Source organism: Thermobia domestica, chromosome 4 (assembly GCF_964235325.1).
Source record: "Thermobia domestica chromosome 4, izTheDome1.hap1.1, whole genome shotgun sequence".
Taxonomy (NCBI): Eukaryota; Metazoa; Arthropoda; class Insecta; order Zygentoma; family Lepismatidae; genus Thermobia; species Thermobia domestica.
The window spans coordinates 168,132,347-168,155,540 of record NC_137457.1 but is presented as its reverse complement, the minus strand read 5'-3'; the positions used below and the strand labels follow the sequence as shown (position 1 = coordinate 168,155,540).

Sequence of the window (23,194 nt, the reverse complement as noted above, 5' to 3'; positions counted from 1 at the left end):
AACACTTATCGGAAAGATGTCAGAAGGATATTTATATCAGACAGATATCAGAAAATGGTAGGATTGGCCCTTAGTGTACATTACCTAAATTTAGGATTCTAATGACTTATTTTATTAGTAGTGTTTTACTTTACTATGTACTGAATATGATGGGCTATTACCTAACCTACTGGGTAGATGGTGCTATAAAACGTATTCAAACATTCTTAGGGCCAGCCCTACAATATCCTGATATTCTTTCTGATTACTATCAGTCAGAATTAAATATCAGGAAGTTGTCAGTTACTTTAACCCGTCGTTCGTTCTACAATATACTGTGCCTGATATATGCTCTGTCAGATAGTTAACCCGAAGCAAGGTTTTAACGGACTATTTGATTGGTCATATGCATTGGTACCATATACATAGAAATATTGCTGTTCGTCCTTACAACCTAAGAAGCAATACTAAAATTTATAACGTTAATTTCGTTATATATTACACTCCATTTTATAATACTACACGTGATAACTGAATCTGAGCTTTTAATTAATTCATTTATTTGATATTCCACCTCTAAAAATATGTAAATTAGATTAATAATTTAGATATGTTTTACATATCATTCAATTTCAATAATTAAACTCTATATTTTTATATAGAATATTTTTCTTCATCTTCTAACTACACAAATTACATGGCACTTATGTGCGGGCACTTGTAGCCAACGGGTACTACTTTTCGTTATAATTTGGCATATATTCGAACTAAAATGGTCTTCTAGACCTCGCTATATATAGAACAATCTCCTCATCGTCATCTGACAGCATCAACAATTCTTCGATTTCGACCATGTCCACTACACGACAACTAACAAGTAGCTGATAGCTGTTAACAGGCAATTGAACCTTCTGTCAAGGTACCAACCAGCTGATAGGGTTTATCAGCAACCTGATTGTTATTAGGACATTGTAGAACACTTATCGGAAAAATGTCAGGAGGATATTTATATCAGACAGATATCAGAAGATGGTAGGATTGGCCCTTAGGGAGCGCAGAAGACAGAAGCGGGCGTTATTTGCTGTCACTACTTTAAGGAACTCATAAACGCATTGAAGTATGTAAAGAGCTTGCGGCACGTTGGGTAGATTATATAACAGTGATGTTACATTTATTATAGTACAGATTAAGAATAGGGTGTTAAATTTATATAACACTGATACTCATTTCTTCATGAGAATAGTGTCATCATGCCTTCTAAAGAATTCTTTTCTTGGCGCATGCCGATACCCTACTAGGAACAGGTTATGTTGGAGGGCGTCAACAAAAATTATAAGCAATGGTGCCTTTAGAACGATGTCACATCGGTTAAAATTAGAGTTCCATGGTTTCAATTCAACTTAACAAACTTGCCTAATGTTTTGATTACGTATACTATACAATGGTTAGTAAATTGGGTATTTTTTTATCTTAATTTGAAGTGATAAGAATTTAATGTTTACTGTTGTACAGTAACTTCCCTCAAGGTTCGCCACTGATTACAAGTCTTCCACTATTTATCTCCTAATAATTTCTACTCTTATTTTCTTGGCGCCTACCCACTAACTGCATAGAGATTTATAGTATACTTGCAAACTTCTCATATATTAAAAAATAAAATTGCAAAACACGCACCAACCTGTGCTACGTAGCCACCACAAGCTAGCATTACATCTACTCCAGATCAGAAGAAAGCCAGCTTGAACGACCTGCTCATGCGTCCTTATCGAAATCGAACGTCAGAGATGATGGATAGGCGCATAAAGGAAAACAAATGTGAAATCTAAGGACTAACTTGTGTTACTTAATCAATTGAGGTACTAGCTTTGTATTACGACTCCATATTATTGAACTACATTTTTTTAACGGTGTTTCTATCTCCAGATGACTTACATGTTCTCTATTTACGCCTAAAGGTCACTCTTTCTTTGTGAATTGTTACGTTTTACTCTTCATTTTCAAAGTTGACCACGTATTCTTAATCTACACTCCCATTTCTACCTAAATTTATTTAGATCGGTTACAGATTTTAGAAGTGATATTTCTGTTTTTACTCTTGATATTTTCTTTTGGCATAGATTTACCTCTTAGTTGATATATTTTATGTTCGACATGTTACTGTAGTCATTTTCACAAACATATCTTTTCTTAAAGTTTACACATACTTAGATGCGTAATCCAAGGAGAAATCAGACATAATATGATTCCAAACTTATTTTCATTGATAAGCAGTAATACTGGTTTAACATTTAACGTAAGTTTCTGCCCGCACAATTTTGTAAATATTAATATAGTATATATGTAGACAATAACCATAACACTCAACATCAGTACTCTAGAATGACAGTCAGCTGCATTTCAGATCTGGTACTCAATCGATGTACTGAAAACTGAACATTCTCGACGTTACATATCTTTCACATATTTCATCCACTTGTTCAATCAAAATCTTCAAAATTATTATGCAATAGGTCTTTTGCACCGAGCATATCCACCTTGTACAACAAAACACACTGCTACCGGCTACCAAAGGGTGCTTTGAAGCTCCCGTGGCCTTTCCCTTGACTTACGGGAAGGTTGCGGGCTAGTTTGACTTTGTGGGAAACTCTGCAACGCAAATTATCAAGTGTCGCGTACGTGGCCCTTAAGTAGCCCTCAGGATAACTATGCATATGGCCCTTAGTCCTCAGGATAACTATGCATAGAACCAGTAATTTCGTTGGCATTGTGCTGTCATTTTAGACACATTTCTTACTTGGTACACATTTGCATATTAAAACAATTGAACAAAACTCGTTACAGTTTATGCATACAAAAGTGTAATATTTGTACAGTGCGTATATTCTAAAATTGCAGAAAATGAAGTTTATTGAAAATTTTAAATATTTGTACCATTACAGGATTTGGCTTAAAGACAGTGTTGAATGAGAATTAATAAAGGAACTTCTAATAACTAAAAAAAAGCTGGATCCCCTTCTATTAGTTACCCCTAATAAAAATGACAGTGTAGTAACTTTGGTGACATTTTTAAATATAATCTATTGTTATTATATTTTTATGTATTAACACAGTTCGGAACTTAAATTAAACACTGCACAGAATATATTAAAGTAACACCAGTGTGTGTTTATGCTTTAATTAACAGTATATACAAGGGAAGGATAAAAAGTAATGGCACAATTGTTATAATTTACAAATGACTATATTAGAAGGAAAAATACGTTCTACATTCCTTCAATGTAATCACCCCCCATGTCCACAACCTTCTGCCACACGTATGGAAGGCGTCGTACTCCGTCAGCACGTTGTTCTCTGGCTATGTCTCGCAGCGACCGCCCTAGGGCATTGAGGATGGCCTGTCTGGTGTTGTATCGTTGTCCGTGAAGTGGTTGCTTCATCTTGGAAAACAGGTCATAATCGCACGGACTCATATCAGGCGAATATGGTGGATGTTCCAGAATCTCCCAGTTCCAGGCACGTGAAAGGTTCGTCACGGCGGAAGCTGTGCGACAGCGTGCATTGTCGTGGAAAATGATTGGGGTCCGTGCCAAAAGATCAGGTCGCTTTCTCCGAAGTGCGGGACGCAGATGGTGTTGCAAGAACGTGCAGTAATATGGCGCATTCACAGTCTTCCTTGCTGGTACAGCATGGTGCAGGATAACTCCTTGGACATCAGACGCCACTATCAACATCACCTTCACTACTCCATGACTAGGGCGCACAGTCTTTGGCCGAGGGGAACCGGGATGCTTCCATTCGTTGGATTGGCGATTCAAACATGGTTCATAGGATCGAACCCAGGTTTCATCAATGGTAACGATCCTGCCCAACAAATTGGCACCCTCCCTCTGGTGGCGTTCCAGCAATTCTTGTGCCAGTGCATATCGGTACCATTTCTGCACCTCGGTAATGACATGTGGAACCCAACGTGCTGCAATTTTGCGAAAACCCAGGATGTCGTTCAAAATGTGAAGCACAGTTTTATGGCATACCCCAAAATCTGCCGATAACTCACGCGCAGTTCACCATCTATCCACGTCCAGCAAGGATGCAAGGAGCTGCATTGTCATGTTGTCCACTGGAGGTTGTCCAGAACGTTGGCGGTCTTCCACGTTCAGTCTACCTTCATGAAAATATTTAACCCATCGAGCATACTGCTGTATGGTAACGCTGCATCACCACAGGCTTCCCGCAGTCCCTACAAAAAACGTTCTCGTGCACTACGACCACGTGCCACTTCAAGTTTGATCCACGAACGCTGTTTATATTTAGTGAACATTGTGTTTAGACCGCTTCCACTCGCGATACCAATTTGACACCACTGCTCTCGTTGACTGACTGCCTCAACAGCTTTCTCACTCACCTAAGTTCCTCAACTGAGATTGTCTTCTCCGGTGCTGCCACCTCGCGGTTCTCCGTCACTAGACTGGCGCGTGCCGGCGGGGTTGCCAGTACTTTCTATCCAACCTATGTAGCATCCTAACTTTTACGGTCTCACATTGGGCGTTCCCACCCTAATAGCAGGACGCATCCAACGTGCTAACAGGCACTTGGATTCGAACCTTGTTTCTAGAGATAATCGACTGAAATCATAACATGGTGGGATGTGTTATTTAAAACATACATTCCTACGCATTTGAAAAAGAAAGTGTCATTATTGTTTTACTGTGTGGTCAGTTATAACAAAGAGAAAGCAGGATGTTATACCTATTGGAAATTCTTGTGACAAACGCGTTCTTATGTACTGCTGGTACAGCAAATTACAGTAAAATTTTTGGAGGAAAAGTTGCAGATATAGAGAAATATAAGTATGTTGTCCATTTTTTGTTGTTAGAGAAGGCGGTAAAACTCTTTGTGGAGGATCTATTCCCTCTGAGTATTGGATCCTTACTGCAGCACACTGTTTTGTTGATGGAGGACCATTCGAAAAAATTTTAGTGATTGCAGGGAATGTAGAATTAGTACCGGAAGAACCTTCTAGCTTATCCACGGTTTCTCATGCGTTTCCACATCAGGGTTATAATGCTGCAGGTTATGATGATGATATTGCGCTTCTAAAACTTAAACTAGGACTAACAAATTTTCATAACTTTTCTGTAGCAACATTGCCTAAGGATATTTATTCTAGTACAGTCACACCAAAAAAAAAAAAAAACATGTACTACGGTCGGTTGGGGTTTAATTAGTAAAGACGAAGTATCCGAAGTGCTAATGGAAGTTGAGTTGCCTATCTTGGATGTAAATATTTGTGATAGAATTTACGATGGAGTAGATCGGAATAATTCAATATGTGCTGGAGTTTTAGGAGAGAACAAAAGTGCTTGTCGCGGGGATTCAGGCGGACCTCTAATATGTGATAATGTAGTTGTAGGAGCTGTTGGATCAAGTTCTTGTTTCGAAAATTTTTCCCCAGTTGTATTCACGAAAGTTGCTTCATATCTGAATTGGATTCAAGATTTAATAGCAAATAATTCTGAGGAAGATGGTTCTACATCAACAGATGGTTCTATATCAATAGATGGTTCTACATCAACAGATAGTTCTATATCAGAAGGTGTTTTAAAATCATTTGCTCATCAAAGCATTCTAAAAACTCATATCATATATCTCTTTTGCATGTATATTGTCGTACAAACAGTTTTGAGTGTATAATACAATTAGTGTAAAGCATTTGAAATTCGTTGTAAAAGTATGGTGGTTCTAATTCCCACGAAAATAAAACTAGAACTTATTCATTATTATTATTATTATTATTATTATTATTATTATTATTATTATTATTATTATTATTATTATTATTATTATTATTATTATTATTATTATTATTATTGGACTTTTTTCACTTTATTATACAATCTTTAACATAACGAAACACGTTACACCATCCTTTTATCAAGTAGATAAATATCATTTTCTCTTCACTAGCAAGACTTATATCACCTTACTAGTATTAGGGAGAAACGATCGTACATTTATACCTTCATTTGATGCATGAAGTGTAGCTACATTTTGCATTACATAGATGGTAACCCTTATCACAGAGTAAATGCAAGCTGCCCGAGTAAGAATGAACGCTGAAATGGGTGATAGCAACGAAGAAGCCTCAGTCTGTAAGAGCTTCACTAACTGCTGTAAAACATAAAAGTTTCGTTGCCTTAATGCAAATTGCACGGAACGAGGCTTATGATGTCCAAAATAATTTACAGAGACCCTTCAAAATGCAGGTCATTTCTCGTGTAATTTCCCTTTACTCTTCGCTCACGTACAAGAAACCGATTTCTATAGAGGCAATTGTTGTTACGTGGCAGCCAGCTGTACGTAACGTTTTGGGTGGAGGTGGAGCGAAGGAGAATGCTCTGATACGATTCTTGCTGTAGTAGCTAGAAAGTGCTTTATGCTGCGGTGTCATATCTAAGACCCCTTAAGTTCGCAAAACAGGCTGCGTTCAAAGAAGTTAGTGAATTTTCTAAATACATAGAGTTCTTCACAAAGTGCGCTCGTAATTGAAGACTTTGGGGCAAAAACCCGTTAAGTCCAAAAATTGAAAGTGTAAAGGAGGTAGCTTCACTACGATTTCGCGTTGTCCGATTTTCTTCAAACTTAGCACATATATAACAGACTGAAAATAAAGGGCCACGTACTTTTTTTCATTTCTTTCGGAAAATAGGTTCAGGGGGCAAATGGCCCCTTTTCGAAAAAAAGGTTGCCTTGACTAAAAGGGACACATTAAAGAAAAGAAACTCTCCTGATGCAAAGATGACTTCAAAGTAGGAAGTACGGGTTTTGTCGTTTTTGCGAGAAAATAATTTCAGGGGACAATGGCTCCCTTCGAAATGACAAAGAATCCCGCAAAATCCTTACGGAAATTAAATGGGGCGTTCAGAAATGATTGGCACTACAATTAATTTGTTTTCACAGATACCATTTATTGAACAGACGATTACAGTTTATTATAGAGGTATTCCTCGTCAATGTCTATGCACCTTGGCCATCGTTGTGGAAGCTTCCTTATATGTGTAGGAAACCATTCTTTGGGGGGTATCTCTCTGCCATCCGTTAAGGCGGACAAATGCGTGGAGTTCATGGTTTGTGTTGAACGTTTTACCTCTCGTGCCCCCTTTCATTGTGTCGAATAAAGTACAGTCGCTAGGAGCCAGATCCGGTGAATATGGAGATGTGCCAGTACACTAAACCCTAGTTTACGCACTGTGACAATTGTCCGGCGACTGACATGTGGCCGTGCATTGTCGTGTTGGAAAAGAACGCCATGGCCCCATTTTTTTTGTCAACGTTGTCTATGCAGGCTATGCAGTGAACTATAGTATCTCTCATTGTCGATGGACATATTGAGAGGAGCCATTCGACCAGCAATATCCCTTCTTGGGACGAGGGCTTCCTCCCATTCCAGTATGCCTCCATTCCATGGACTGGCGTTTCTTTTCTAGAGTATCGTAGAAGAACCTTGTTTCGTGGACGGTGACCAGATACTCAAAGAAAGATTTTCACTGTACTGTTGCATCAACTGCTGGATAATCTCCACACGGTTTTGTTTCTGTGCGACGGTGAGGTCATGAAGCACCCATTGTGCACACACCTTGTGCAGCATCAAATCATCATGAATGAAGGTGTAGAAGGAAACACGTGATAGACCTGTTTCTTTCTCTAGTTCATCAAACGTGATTCTCCTGTGCTCCATTATCAAAAAGTTCACTCGCACGGCATTGCTTGGTCTGCATGCAGTTGCAGGACGCCCAGTGCTTTGGTTTTTTGCAGCACTATCTCTGCCTTCTTTGAATACGGATACCCAATGAAACACGGATCTGCGACTTGGTGCTATGTCTCCTCATACGACTAATAATCTGCTATGGATGTCTGAAGTGTTCACTCCTTCCCTTCAGAGAAACCACACTGTCCACCGTTGCCCCATGTATGTGTGCTTCCATGCTGTCTTTTTTGTTGTCCACCAGTGCCCTGGTAAGTTGGAACAAGTGCTGCCACAATGTGAAAGAAACAAAGAAGAAACCTTCGGAAAGAAACAAAATCTTAATGCGTACACCAACAAAATATTTCAAACTGCTACTTGGCACCAGTTATAGGGGGAAGTGCCAATCATTATTGAACGAACTAAATAGATTTCGGTGGAATTGCTTGAAATCGTGATATGTTGTAGATATTGTGTACCTGAGAAAACGTTTCAATGGACACACCCAAAAATCAATGACCGTTTGGCCACTACAGGGCATTTTTTTAAAAAACAACTGAAGATAACGATATTTTGGATTTCAGTAAAAATGACTGAAAGCATGATATGTTGCAGATATTTTGATCCTGAGAGGAAGTTTTAATGAACATAACTACCAATCACTAACCGTTTGGCCACTACAGTGCCACTTTTTTTAAAGCAGCCGAAGATAGTTATATTCTGGATTTTGATGAAAGCGACTGAAACTGTGATATGTTGTAAATAAAATGCTCCTAAGAAAGAGTCTCAATAGGTACAGCCACCAATCACTGATCGTTTGGCCACTACAGGGCCACATTTTTGATAAGAGAGAAGGTAACGGTATTATGAATTTCGTGTAAAAATGAATGAAACCGTGATGTGTTGTACATACTGCGATCCTGAGAAAAGTCTCAATTTCTACAAGCATCCATCATTGACCGTTTGGCCACTATAGGACCACTTTTTTTACAGGACGGATAAGGATTTCAAGACAATATTTCACGTTTACGTTGGCGGCCTTAATTGATACCCCTTCTAATTGATACAGAAACATGAGCTATACCTTGTTATACACTTTATAGAACACACATTTCAACGAGAGAACTTTTGTGCTCCTTGTGCCAAACTCGTAGAAGAAAAAAAGTCGAAAATTTTGAAGAAAGTGAGATTTTTTTGTTTTTCAAAATTTTTCAAAAGCTAGCAACACGGTTACTTGTCGTACGCAGGAAAAATATTTTGACGTGTACACCAGTCATTTGTTACAATCATGTAAAAATGTGGAGGGCGAAAGTTCAATACCAATTGAGAAAAAATTCCGAATGTGTTTTCTACCAGAATCATATTGTACATATTTTTCGAAATAATTTGGTCTACCATGACGTTCCTAATTGGCACAGAGGTATGAATCATACCTCATTCGAAAGCGTGTGGGTCACATATTTCAACGAGATAACTTTTGTGCCCCTCGTGCGCAAGTCGTAAAAGAAGAAGAAGAAATTCAAGAAGTTTGAAATAACAATACATTTTATTTATTTATTTATTTATTTCATAAGGACGACATAACAGGCTTAATACCCAGTCATAGTGTCGTATACAGAATTATTTAGCATATACACTATTATACATACATTATATACATACACAAATATACGTTATCTAATTATACATAAGTTATTGCATAATAATTCTTTTGAACTTGTTCTCTGACATACTAAACACATATGTTACATGAAATCTTATCATTTCATTATATGAAGCACACATTCTCCACAGAGGAGACTTATGTAATATTTTTGTTCTTGATTTTCTACAATAGAATGTCCCAGCGTTTGCTGTTCTAGTCTTGCCTCTTGGGACACGTTATAATACTTCTGAAACTAATTCTGGACAATCAATTTTACCATTTAATAATTTATGTAAGAACAACAAATCAAAAACACATCTCCTTTTTCTAATGTTTGAAAATTAAAATTCCTTACTAAGTCTTCATAGGGGACATACTTTGGGTAGAAACCGCTTTTCTTGTATGCAAGCATTTTTAAGAATTTATATTTTATATTTTTTATTGCATTAGTGTATTTAGTGACATTTGGTGTCCAAACAGTACAACAGTATTCTAATTTTGACCTCATATATGAAAAATATAACCTTATAAATGTTGGTTGTCTGTAGAAATCCTGTCCAATCCTATAAATTAAACCTAGGTTTCTAGATGCACTACTCGTTATGGCGTCAATGTGTTACGTAAAGGCTAATTTGCTATCAAGTACAACTCCCAGATCCTTGACAGTACTTGGGGTAGACAAGGAAGTGCCAACTATTATACGTAAAGTTAATTTGATATTCTTTCCTCGTGAAAGATACAGATTTACATTTGGAAACATTCAGGACTAATTTGTTCTTATCGCACTACATTGGAATACTCTCTAGATCTTGTTGAAGTTTCATGCAGTCATCAATTCAACTTACTTTGGAGTATAATTTGAGATCGTAGGAAAAAAGAATAACTTGAGAAGTTTTAATACATAATGGAATATCATTAATAACAAAAAGAAACACAGAGGACCTAGATTATATTTTTTAGGGACTCCTGATAGAGTATTAAGTTTTTCAGTAACAAATCCTTTGTATGAAACATATTGTTTTCGGTTATGCAATTATGATAATACAAGATACTCATTGCTTGTTTCGAAAAATTCAGAGATGCTACTCTCAGTAGCAAGACATCATGATCAACGACGTCAAATGCCTTGGTAAAATCAGTATAAACGACATCTACTTGACCGTCTCTATCTATTTCTGCTACTATAAAATTTGTTAATATTGATAACTTTGTCGAAGTAGTCCTATTACGTAAGAAGCCGTGTTGATAAGTTGAAACACCAGGTTCTACATGATTTAAAATTCACGCATATAATATAATTTCAAGAATATTTGCGTAGGGCGATAGAATAGCAATTGGCCTGAACTTTTCTATTTCTCTCTTGTTTCCTGATTTTGGTAATGGACAGACTAAACTTTCTTTCCATTTGTCTGGGAAAGTGTTTGTTGTAATAGAAATATTAAATATAGTGCGAAGTGGATATTTAAATATATCACTGCAACCTTTCACAACATAATTGGGAATGTTACTAGGACCAAAAGATGCTTTTGGTTTCAACGCTCGTATAACATTTTCAAATTCTTGGAGTTTTATTTTATCTAATTGAAAGTTCTCTAATATATTACATTGGGTTCGATTAGCGAGAAAAGAATCAACTTTGTATGTGGCGGGTACATTGTTGTACACTGAATGGAAATAATGTGCAAATGCCTGTGCTATTTCATTAACATGTTGGATATCATGACCTTTGTATGTAAGGGAGTTTGATGACAAATGCTGTGTTTTGCGTTTAATAAAGCTCCAGATCTGGCTCGGGTCTTTGTCGATAGAGCATTCTGAGTTTAAAATAAAAGTTTTGTAGGCTAATTTTATGTCAGATTTTATTTCTTTACGCAGTCTCTCAAATTGATCCCGATGATAAAGTATATTTGTCTATCCCTTTTTCCACTTGTTATGGTGGTATGTCTTGAATTTTATTTTCTTAATTATATTATAAGTAAACCAACATGGATAACTTCTGCTGATATGTCTTTTAAGTGGAACACATATAGAAAATATGTTTTTAATCATCTGATAAAAGTTTGTTAATGCTACATTTACATCATCCGATTGCGAAAGGCAATCCCAGTTTACTACAGACAGTTCTATGTACATCTTTTAGAAATTTGTTTTTCTAAAATTAAAACCGGGTTCCTTAATTTCTTTGTTAGATATCTGGAGGTGTTGAAATGGGAAAGGGATAAGTAAAGCTGGGTGATGCCTGTCTTCATTAGTAACAAGAGAACACTCTTTTATTACGGAAACGTCATTAAGATTTGAGAGAACTAAGTCTAAGGTTCGGCCATTACTATTTTGAATGTCATTATGGGAAATTAAGTCATACAGGGACATGAAGTTATTTAAGTCTTTACATTTATTTGTTGAAAGTAGGAGGTCAAAATTAGAACACGTTATTTGACTTATATTAAAGTCCCCTATGCAAAGAATGGGGCTTCCTATTGGAACATTATTCTCAATAATTCATAAAACAATTCATATGTCGGTACAGTAGAATCCGGAGGAATGCATACAGCACAAATAAACACCTTTAGTGAGTGAATGGAGAGTTTGACAATTACACATTCAAAATTTAGATCACAAGAGTTTATATAGGAGACATTGTAATTTTGATGTACTGCTATTATTACACCCCTTCCCTTACAATTTTTTTGATAGTTCAAGGTCCCTGTCTTCACGGAAGACTTGGTATCGTTTATCGAAGAATTTTCATTAGTATGACATTCTGTTAAAAAAACTTTCGGTGATTGTGATTACATCATAATTATTTGATAAGACATTTGTATTTTTCTCGAAGTTGGCAAGCACTGTTATTTGTCGTGTGCAAGAATGGCAATACATAGGGTATCGTTAGTTAGGATGTTTATTTATCTTTATTGATACCACTTTTTATGTTTGTAGCTCGTTTGAAGGGAGAGTCTACTCCCCTAAATGCTGAGGGGGAGGGGGAACTAGTACATCCAACTTCTCTCCCTTCCCGTCCACTGCTGTACCCCCTATGTAGACGAAATGCACACCGTTGGAACGTTTGGTCCTTCCTAAAGAGATATAGAATTAAGTCATCTCTTTAAGTTAATTAGGAGCAAAGTGATGGAGGTTTATACTGCTGGCTCAATGCTTGAGCCGTTCGTCCTGTAAAGGTTAAATTAGCAGAAGGTAAGGGTGTTCTGGATTTCGGTGTAATTGCTTGAAACTGTGATATGTTTCTGATCGTTTGGCCACTACGAGGCCACTTTTCGAAAACAGTAGTAGGTAACTATATTCTGAATTTGGGGGGCGCGGTGGCTCAGTGGTAGAGCGTTCACCTCTGGTGCTTGGGGTCCCGGGTTCGATCCCAGCCCCCGCCAAGTGAACTTTGTGGTGGACAAACACCGTGCTCGTGGGTTTTCTCGGGGTTCTCCCGTTTCCTCCCACTTCCTTCATTCCACCATTTCACTCATCTCTCATCATCACCGTCTCCTTTAGCCTAACCGGCATAACCGTGGGACGTAAAACTTAAAGATTTCATTTCATTTTTATATTCTGAATTTCGGTAGAATTGCTTCAAGCTATAATATTTTGTTAGTATTGGATCTTGAGAAAAAGTTTCAATGGGCACAACCACACATCACTGACCGTTTGACCACTTAAAGACCACGTTTCCTGACAACAACAGAAGGTAGGTCAGGTTGGGGAAAAATGGTTGAAACCGTGATATATTGTAGGTATTTTGATCCTGAGAAAATGTCTCAATACACACAACCACCAATCACTGACCACATTTCTTAAAACCGCAGAAAGTAATGATATTCTGGATTTTTGATGAAATTTTATGAAGCCACGAAAATTCCTATCCAACAACCCGGAAAAAGGATGGATAGAGTAAAGTCTAATATCATTTAAGCATAGACAGCATTCCCATGTTCATCTTGAGGGATAAAGGAAAATCCTGGACAGCACTAGTCAGTTTTTCTATGGATCATGACATCTTCTATGGATCATGACATCACAGTTTCATTCATTTACAACGTAATCGAAAATATCGTTATACCCGTCTGTTTTCAAAAATCTGGACGTGTACTGGAGATATGGTCAAGAATTGATGGTTGTGTCCATTAAGACTTTCTCTCACCATGGGAAGATCTACAATATATCACAAATTTACTCATTCTTACAGAAATCCAGAACATCGTTATACTTGGCTGTTTTCAAGAAAGTAACCGCGTGGTGAACAAACGATTAGTGACTTGTCGTTGTATCCATTAAGACTTTGTTTCAGGATGACAATATCTACAATATATCACGGTTTATTGTTATTTTGACCGAAATCCAGCACACCACTATCTTCGGCTTGGCTTCTTTCAAAAAAGTTTCCTAGTTTTGGTTGGTGGTTATGCCCATTAAGACGTTTTCTCAGGATTACAATATCTGCAACATAATGCACTTTCAAGGGAATTCCACTGAAATTTAAAATACCATTAACTTCTGTTCTTTTTTTAAAAGAAGCTCTGTTGCGGCCAACGATCAGTGATGAACAGTTGTACAAATTGAGACTTTTTCTCCGGATCCCAATATCTACAACACATTACGGTTTCATCCATTTTATTTTTTACCGAAATCGAGAATACCGTTACCTTCTCTGTTTTCAAAAATGTGGTCCTGTAGTGGCCCAACGGTCAGTGATTGGTGGCTGTGCCTATTGAGACTTTTTTCTCAGGATCACAATATCTACAACATATCATAGTTTCAGACATTTTCATTGAAATCCAGAATATCACTATCTTCGGCTGCTTTGAAAAAATTCGCCCTGTAGTGCCAAACGGTCAGTGATTGGTAGTTATGTCCGTTAACACTAGGAGCACAGGGATGTTTTACTTCCTACAAGCTCAAGCGTTTTTTTGACCGCTTATGGAAAATTTCATTTAAAAATAATAAACCCCATTATTCTTCACAATATTTTTAATGGCTGTGTTAAATGATGATTATGTTAGGTTAGGTTAATCGTCGTATTAAATAAAGGAAGAAAAATATATATTATAATTATGTATTTTATTACGTATTATCTACAAACGTCGATTCAGGCTGAATCTATTTTTATTCAATGTTCAGTTCAGACAGTCATTAGAAGCATAACAATTCAAATATACAAGATAACATTGAGTTAAACGCTGTTACTCACATACAAACTTACATACATGATTTCAACTAAGTTGCATTACATTCTTTGCAGATAATTTGTTTGATCAATTTTCCTCTGCACTTACCTCACACTCGTTTCCTACATCTTTTACACACATCAGTAGTTTTAGTTAGGTTGCACATGTGCAATTGACATTGTCGTTTTTTCTTAGGTTGATCATCTTCTGAGAAACTATATGATTCGTTTTCACTATAAAACGATTTTCTCAGTTCCTCGGAGAAACTTCTCAATAATGTTCGTCTGCTAATTTTACGGCCCGTTACTTTCGTATACACTACCCAAGAGTTCAGACATGCTATATCAAGAACATTGTGCATCACATAAACAGGCCATCTTCGACATGCTGCTCTTACGGTGTACTTTCTAAGTATTTGATCAGCAACATCAACTCCACATTTTGTTTTGTTGTAATATATTATTGTTTCCGGTTTTTTCTTTTTACCTTCGGATATTTGTACTGTTTTGTGCATGGAACTTAGAACAAGCACACTTTTATTATTCTTGCAGTTATATACCGTTGGAGTGTTGTCGTTTCATCTCTGTACACTTCTGTCTTATACAGTGGTTTATGTTTTTGATCAACACACGCTTTTGGCACTTCCTTTCGTGTACTTCTCATTGTACTCACTAAACTTCTTCCTCTGCTCTTCAAAGTTTCAGCCAAACGTCTCCCTGTGAAGAAGTTGTCACATGTTACGTTGATACCTGAGTTTTTGTAAGGATCCATTAATTTCAGCACAAAGTACTCACCTAACTGCATGTTACGTGGTCGTTCGTTGTCCTGTCCAAGATACGGAAATCCATTGAGCACATACTTTGAAGTGACATCTACTAATTACCAAAATTTTAGTCCAAATTTGTCTGGTTTGTTTGGCATATATTGAATAAATTTGCAACTAACTTTTGTAGGAAAAAAGTTGTTCATCAACACACACAGCTTCATGAGGGTCGTAGTTTCTTCTCCAGTTGTACATAAATGGGTACCAGATGTCAGAAGCAAGATCAAATTTATCTTCTTTCAGTCTTTCGGATCTACAGCTTTTTTAATCAAATCATAGGATTTTCATAATTTCACAAAATCTGTTCCTGCTCATCGTTTGTTTGTAAAATGGAGGTCCATATCTTTTGCTCCATAAGTCTCTTATGGGGATACTACTTGCACCAGTTGCACCACGATAAATTATTATTGCAAAGAATGCCTCGAGTTCTTCAAGAGTCAATGTCCATTTATTGTCACCCTGCTGCCTATTCGCTTCTGTTATAGTGCATTTACATATGCGTCGCAGAATTCCTTCATCCACGAAAAGACGAAAGGCACTCAAGCATTCGTTCCTTACATGTCGAACAGCGTACGAGGAGGGACCTGGCTTTTTGCGCAAAATATTGTTCTTGCTTATAGGGCCAGAAGAATCCTGAACATTATTGAACTTTGTCCATTTAGTGCCATCTGCAGAAACGAAATTGTTGGTAGGTACGAGAGAGATAGCATAGCCAGACGTATCATCCCCCGAACTTTCACTGGTTTCTTCATCCACACTTTGAAATGACATTTCTCCATCTGAGTGGTCACTCTTATCATCTGATAATTGTTGCTCATCTTCATCTTCACATTAAGATTGTTCTTCGTCGAGGTTCTGCAGTGTTTGGAGAATTTCTTACGGCTTCATACTGTTACCACAACCACCATACGAACACTTCAAGCTGCCTTATTATGACGAAATTCACTTACTACCATATTCCAATCACATTTTTTTGTCCGTCATCCCGGTTAAAGGGTTGTGCACTTTCTTCGGGTAAGTGCTTCAATTTGATTTATTGATTTGAAGGAAATATAGGTGGTCTAAGAGGTTTCATATTTATTACTCATTCATTCATTCATTCATTGTATTAAGCATGGATTAAGTGAAGTTAAACAGAAAATGAAATACACGTACATGAACAGGAATATTTTAAGTGCTACAAATGAACATGTTAACATTGCCAGGTACAAAGCATGGAATGAAAGGTAAATTGGACTAAAAAATAATGAAGGTGCAAATGGAGTTGATGAAATAGATGAAATGAAGTGCTCTAGACGTCACCAAGGCGGTCAAAGGGTTACGCTCTTTCTTCGGGACGAGGGTTATAGGTATGGGGAATTTTCTTTATTTATAGGGGGAATTGAGGGTTTGGAGCATTATTTTATTTCATTCGATTTCATTCTTATTTGTGGGCATTTTTTATGTATTTTTTATGGGAGATGAGGTGAAGTGCAGATGGACATCACAAACACGAGGGTAATATTAGTATGAAGTTATTAGTATGGACGAGTGAATGGTTATCTTCTGCCCTGGGGCGTCACAGGGCTGATGAAGACAGACGAAGCCCGCTGCTAGCAACATTGATGGAACACTAGTGCAGAGATGGATAAATGCATGGACTAAGATGAGGTGGATGATAGATGGCAAAGTCGGCCTTTTGAGGGTCACCGTCGTCTAGAGTGTGAAGATGTTGGAGAGGAGTGGCTTGGTGACGTGGGGGCGTATCATGTATTATGTCCTGTTGAAAGGTGTCTAGGAATATCGGATATCCTTCTGCAATAACTTTTGTAATATATTTAGTGCGAAGTGTTTCTAAGTGTGCAAATTTTGTTGGAAAGTTGATTCGGCGATAGAGGTCGGAAGTCGGTGCTGGTAGTTTGATACGATAAGCAAGTCGGAGAGCATGTCTTTCGGAGATGGCGTGTCTATTATATAGTTCATCAGGGGCAGAGATCCAGCAGATATGGCCATGTGTGAGAGCAGGTCGGAGGAATACTTTATAGGTCGTAATGACGGTGTCGGTATGTAAGCCCCAGGTTGTGCCCACTAGCCGTCGCAGGAGGTTTATGTGGGTTCGTTGCCTGTGATCGAATCTTTTGTAGGTGGGGTTTCCAACTGAGTTTAGAATCAAAGATGATCCCAAGGTAGGTAACTTGTGCTGATGGGTGGATGAATGTGCCGTTTACATTAATGTGAAGAAGTGAAGGATTGCGATGGATTCGTGAGCGGCAACGAGGTGGGAGAAAAATAAGAGCTTGTGTTTTGAGAGAATTAATAGTGAGGCGCCATTTGGAACACCAGGAGGTAAAGGCGTCAATTGCCTGCTTAAGTGTTTTATTTATGTTTTGAACAGTATTAGATATGGTAAGAAAAGCGGTATCATCTGCATATTGGTATCCTGAGACATTTGGTGGGAGAGGGGGCATGTCGGCGACATATAAAAGATATAGAAGAGGTGAAAGGACAGATCCCTGAAGAAAGAAAGGAGAAAGTGAAGTGAGAAGAAAGTTCGGATAGGAAAGGGATTGGTTGATATTAATATAAGTCATACGATTGGAAAGAAAAGAAAGTATACATCGGATGTATGAGATAGGAAGATTGAAAGAGTGAAGTTTTGCAATGAGGCCGGCATGCCAAACTTTGTCAAAAGCCTTCTCCAGATCGAACAGTAAGAGACAAGATGGTTTTGAGGTATTATAATGATTTGTTATAGCAGTGGTGAGGCGCAGAAGCTGGTTAGAAATACTAATATGTGGGCGAAAGCCGGCTTGATGTAGAGGGATGAGATTATGGTCGGAAAGATGAGTATGCAGACGGCTGACTAGAATGCGTTCAAAGATTTTTGCTAAGGACTGATGTTAGTTGGATTGGTCGGTATGATGAGAGTGCAGTAGGGTTTTTTTGGTTTGATGAAAAGGAGAGTTTTGGAGATTTTCCATTGGGGAGGGTAAAATCCGGTGCGAAGAATGAAGTTGTAGATGGTTGCGAGAAGTGAAAAGCGGATAGGAGGAGATGATTTGATGAGTTTATAGGTAATGTGATCAAAGCCGGGGGCCGTGTTTCGTTCTGATCGGATGGCGGAAGAGATATCGTCAGGAGTTATGAGATCGTTAAGAGGAGAAGCGGTAAGATGGTGGTGAAGATTGGGTTGGAGTTGAGGAACGTGCGGGTTTGCGAGATGTTCCACACGGCGGTTGAGGGCTGGATGAAGTGGTTGTACGGTTGGGGTAAAAATGTCTTGAAAGAAAGAGGCGAAAGCATCTGTTTTGTCAGTATCTGTTTGAAGAGGGTTGTTATGTGAGATGATAGGGTATGAAGTATGACGGTTTTTGCCAGTTAACTGGTGAAATTTTTGCCAGAATTTGGTAGGGTGCGAGGTAGTGGATAGAGTGTTGCAGGCTGAGATCCAACGTTTCCGTTTGTAGGCATCTAAGTAACTGTGGAGCATGCGATTCGAGCGACGATGACGTACTAGTGATATAGGATTACGTGTACGTTGGAAGTCACGGAAAGAACGTCTAGAAGCAGCAACGATAGACTGATATTATGGAGGTTTGTGCGGATGACGTGTACGAAGAGGGATGTTGTTTTGGGTGGTTGTGTCAAGGGATGTTGTGATTTGGTCCACAAGGTTATAGAGTTCTTCTTCACTAGTGGGTTCCTGTAGATTTTGCAATGAAGTTGTGAGGTCGGTTTGGAAATTAACCAAATTGCATGAGTGTAATCAAAGAAGTGAATTGGCGGGGGTTGTGTTTTGGGGTGTGTGGTGATAATAAGATCAATGAGTATCGGAGCATGATCGCTGCCGAAAGGTGGTAGAACTCTGAGATTGTGAATAGTAAATGAAGGAGTACTGATCACTATGTCGGGTGAGGTATTGCTTATTGGGCGTGATGACGATGGGAGATGATGGTAGTCGACGGCTAGAATATTAGAAATGTAGTTTTGGAAATGTTGTTTCTCTGTCTGAGGACGACTGTGAATATTGATGTCTGCCATGATTATATAATGTCTGAACGTATTGTCAATGTATTGAAAAAATCGTAGGGAATAGGGTGGCCTGGTCTGACATATATGGTGCAAAGAGTAATGATTAGCTCGTTGATAAGGTCTAGGACAGTCATGGCGTTGTAATTGAAACTGAGGAATGCGGATACAATCAGTAGATTTGAGATAAGTTTCATTTAGGGCAAAAGCCTGTACTTTTTCCTCTCGGAGAAGTTGTTCAGAAACTGTTTTGTGAGTGACAAGAGATCAAATGTGAAGGAAGAGGAAGGTGACTGCCATGGTGATTGATAACATGAGAAAGGTTGTTTGGGTGGGTTTTGCATTTACAGAGATGGCCATTCTGGATCTGTTTTGGTAGATGTTATGGAAAAGTGAGCACGTGGACCTGTATAGGTGGCAGAAAGTTATAGGCCAAATAATTGTTGAGCGATTTGGTCGACCTGCATAAGAATATGAGGTCGTAAGAAGGGATGGATATTTTGTAGAATGAGCGTCGTGAAGCGAAGTAAGTCTTCTACTGTGACAGGTTCTCGTAAGGAGTTTGTAGGAGTTGTAGCGCAATCCATAGTGCTGATTGGGACTGAGAGTTCAGGTTTGTCAGTTGGTGGAGCAGGTTTTCGGTGGCATTTGTAACGGTAGGTTGGGTGCTGTTGATGGCAGGTATTATATAGAGGTGGTTTTTTAAGGTTGGGGCAGTTGTTGGTTGTATGGTCGGTCATTGTAATGTCCACAGCGGGGTGAGTTAGGACAGTTTTTTGTTAGGTGTGAGGCATATGTTTGGCACCGTTCGCAGCGGATAGGAAGTGGTGGTGAAGTGCGGGATGGTTCTACTCTGTGTCGTCTGCGATAGATATAGGCACCATTTTGAAGCAGATCGTCCACTGTTTCTTTGGATGCTGTGATGACTCGAACAAGACAGGTGGGGCCTGACTGACACTTGATGGGAATGCATTTATGCATTTCATAACATTCAAGTCGTAATTCATCAAGGATTTACTAGTCAGAATAGGCCGGTGGAACGCCTTTTATGACTACTGAGAACATGGGCTGACGTCTAAGTGGTGGTGGTTGCTTTTTACTAGTTGATGAGAGAGCTTGAATATTGGCTTTGTCGACAAAAATGTGAAAGCCTGCTTTGTTTCGTATTGTTGTAGCGAAGTTTTGATCTGGAGATTTGATGATGATTCCGTTGCGAGTGAAGACTATTTCAGATACATTGGCTCTTGGATAGTATTTCATCAGTTGGATTAGGATATGTTTTGGATTTGAGTATTTGGTATCAGCATTGGTGAGAAGAAAATTGAAAACTGGTGGAGGTTGGTTTGAAGTAATGTCCATATTTTGATCATCTATGTCACTATCGGATGCTTGACTGCAAGGAGATCGTGATCGAGTTTCTTTCTTCTTATTTTGTGATTGTAGTGTATCACCTGATCGCTTTTGAGGATTGGGGCCCGTTCTGGGTTTGGCCCCCTTGCACTCCATCGAGTTTAGAGGGGACACAACCACGGATCGTGAAGACTGTGCTATGGTCGAAGCCAGTACAACGTGTTAGATGTAAGCAGAATGAGAAGAGAATAACAACGATCAAAGACAGATGTCCAAATGATGTGAGATGATCAGTGATGATGATGAGTTTCACCCTCCAGCACTGAAAAGTACTGTCAATCCCAGTGAGAGCGTATGCGTGTTAGTCTCAATTGTGCATTTGCTACACAACATCCTCGATGGCACGTTAACACTTCCCAGCTAGGCTAGGCTCGGTACAAGGTGCAGCTTGTGATACATGGTATGTCTAGCTATTGAGAGAGTATATCCAATCACATTCTGGACACATCTAGAAAAGATATTCTAGAAAAAAAAAACTTGCGAAATGTTCTACAAACAAGTCTCATCAATCTTTCTGTGAGTTGTTATTGATACAAAATACCAAACCAGAGAGCAAGTTTTTAAAATCAGTCTTTCTAAAACAAATATGAGACAAATATATAGCAAAACGAAAAAGAAACTACAATCTCCTTACGCAATTTATATTGCTGTCACCTAGTGTTCTCAAAGAAAATTAATTCATTTTCCCATTAATTAACATTGTGCCGTCAAAAAAACCGCTTGATGCTTCTAGGCATAGAAGGTCAAAACTCCCTTCACCCGCATAGTCTGATACTCAAACTTCTCGAAAACCTGTCAAATTACAAATAAACTAAAGTCTTAAAGTGTGAGCTAAAAATTCAAAACCATTCCAAAAATAAGAAGAAATATATAATTGGAAGCGGTCTGAAAAACCGCTTGGTGCTTCTAGTGTTAAGACTTTTTCTCAGGATCAAAATATCTACAACATATCACGCTTTCAGCCATTTCTACTGAAATCCAGAATATCGTTATCTTCGGCTGTTTTCAAAAAAGTGCCCCAGTAGCGGCCAAATGGTCAGTGATTTTTGGTAGTGACCATTGAGCCTTTTTCTGAGGTACACAATATCTACAACAATATCTACACATACCCTTTACAAGTAATTTCACCGAAATCTAATTTCCGTAGCGATTCTGCGGGGTCCTTTGTCATTTCGAAGAGAGCCATTGCCCACTGAAATTATTTTCACGTGAAAACGACAAAACCCGTACTTCCTACTTCGAAGTCGTCTTTGCATCGGGAGAGTTTCGTTTCTTTAATGTGGCCCTTTTAGTCAAGGGGACCCTTTTTTGAAAAGGGGCCCTTTGCACCACTGAACCTATTTTCCGAAAGAAACAAAGAACTACGTGTCTATTTATTTTCGGTCTAGTATATATGTGCTAAGTTTGAAGAAACTCGGATGACAAGAAACCCTTGTGAAGCTACCTCCTTTAAACTTTCAGCTTTTGGACTTAACGGGTTTTTCAAACTTGCATAACTGCCGGACCCGCCACTGACCGCAGTACTCTAACCAATACTTTGTGACACAGAAGGATAGCACAAAGCATTTATAGAAGGACCCATAACAAATTACAACTAAATATACTGAGTTGTATAGCGCAAGTGCATATTCTTTATAGTTACATCCATAGAATCTTATATCTAAGAACTATATCTCCATCTACATCTACATCTTATAACTACAATTAATGTACTACCTACACTTGAAAAACAGAAAATAAACTTTATCCCACTAAAAATCAATTTTAACTTTATGGCATAATAACCATAAAGCTCTTATATATAACTAAAACTAATCTTATATATATATATAACTCTTCTATCATATAATGACCCCATGGTAGGATATTTATTAGGGGGGAGCATTTGGCACTTTTGTTGAATATTCAATGACGTGTAGTGCGGAAATGTACCATTATTGGCATCGAAATTTCTGATTTTTTTAATTTGTTTGGACAACCCCATACCCTGCCCCAACGGACTTAAAGTTTTTTATGTGTTTGGTTAGGCAACACGCACAACGCCAATGACAGAATAGCTACTTGTGGTTCTTTTTAGAGCTGCCTGATGGATATAATATAATTATTTTATTAAAACAAACTTGTAGCAATGCCGGTAAATAATTTTAAGATATTTATGAGTCAAAGTACAGCCATATTAGCTCCGTTTCTTAATGGTTATAGGCATAGCCATTTACATAACACGATTTTCTTTGTGCAACCATTCGCTTAGTTTGCTCTGCATGCAAAATAATCCGGAACTCACCACGGGGAAGTGTTTGAACATCGAGTTCCGCCCACCCATCTACCCAGTAGGCATACGTTGACATTCGACCTTAGGTCACGTAGTTCTTCTTGGCCTCAAAGCGGGGCATTCTTGTTCTAGAGTTCAGTTTGGC

General features: G+C 38.2%; 1 protein-coding gene and 1 pseudogene across 1 annotated transcript; one reads left to right on the top strand and one right to left on the bottom strand.

Moving 5' to 3' along the window:
• The first annotated feature begins 4,832 nt into the window (after nt 1-4,832).
• Nucleotides 4,833-5,670, top strand: LOC145682941 (serine protease 1-like; annotated as a pseudogene).
• A 9,962-nt stretch (nt 5,671-15,632) lies between these two features.
• LOC145682940 (uncharacterized) lies at nt 15,633-16,130 on the bottom strand. The gene has a single exon (XM_081754301.1). It carries the CDS (start codon nt 16,128-16,130, stop codon nt 15,633-15,635), a length of 498 nt encoding a protein of 165 aa, XP_081610427.1.
• Nucleotides 16,131-23,194: the final 7,064 nt, after the last annotated feature.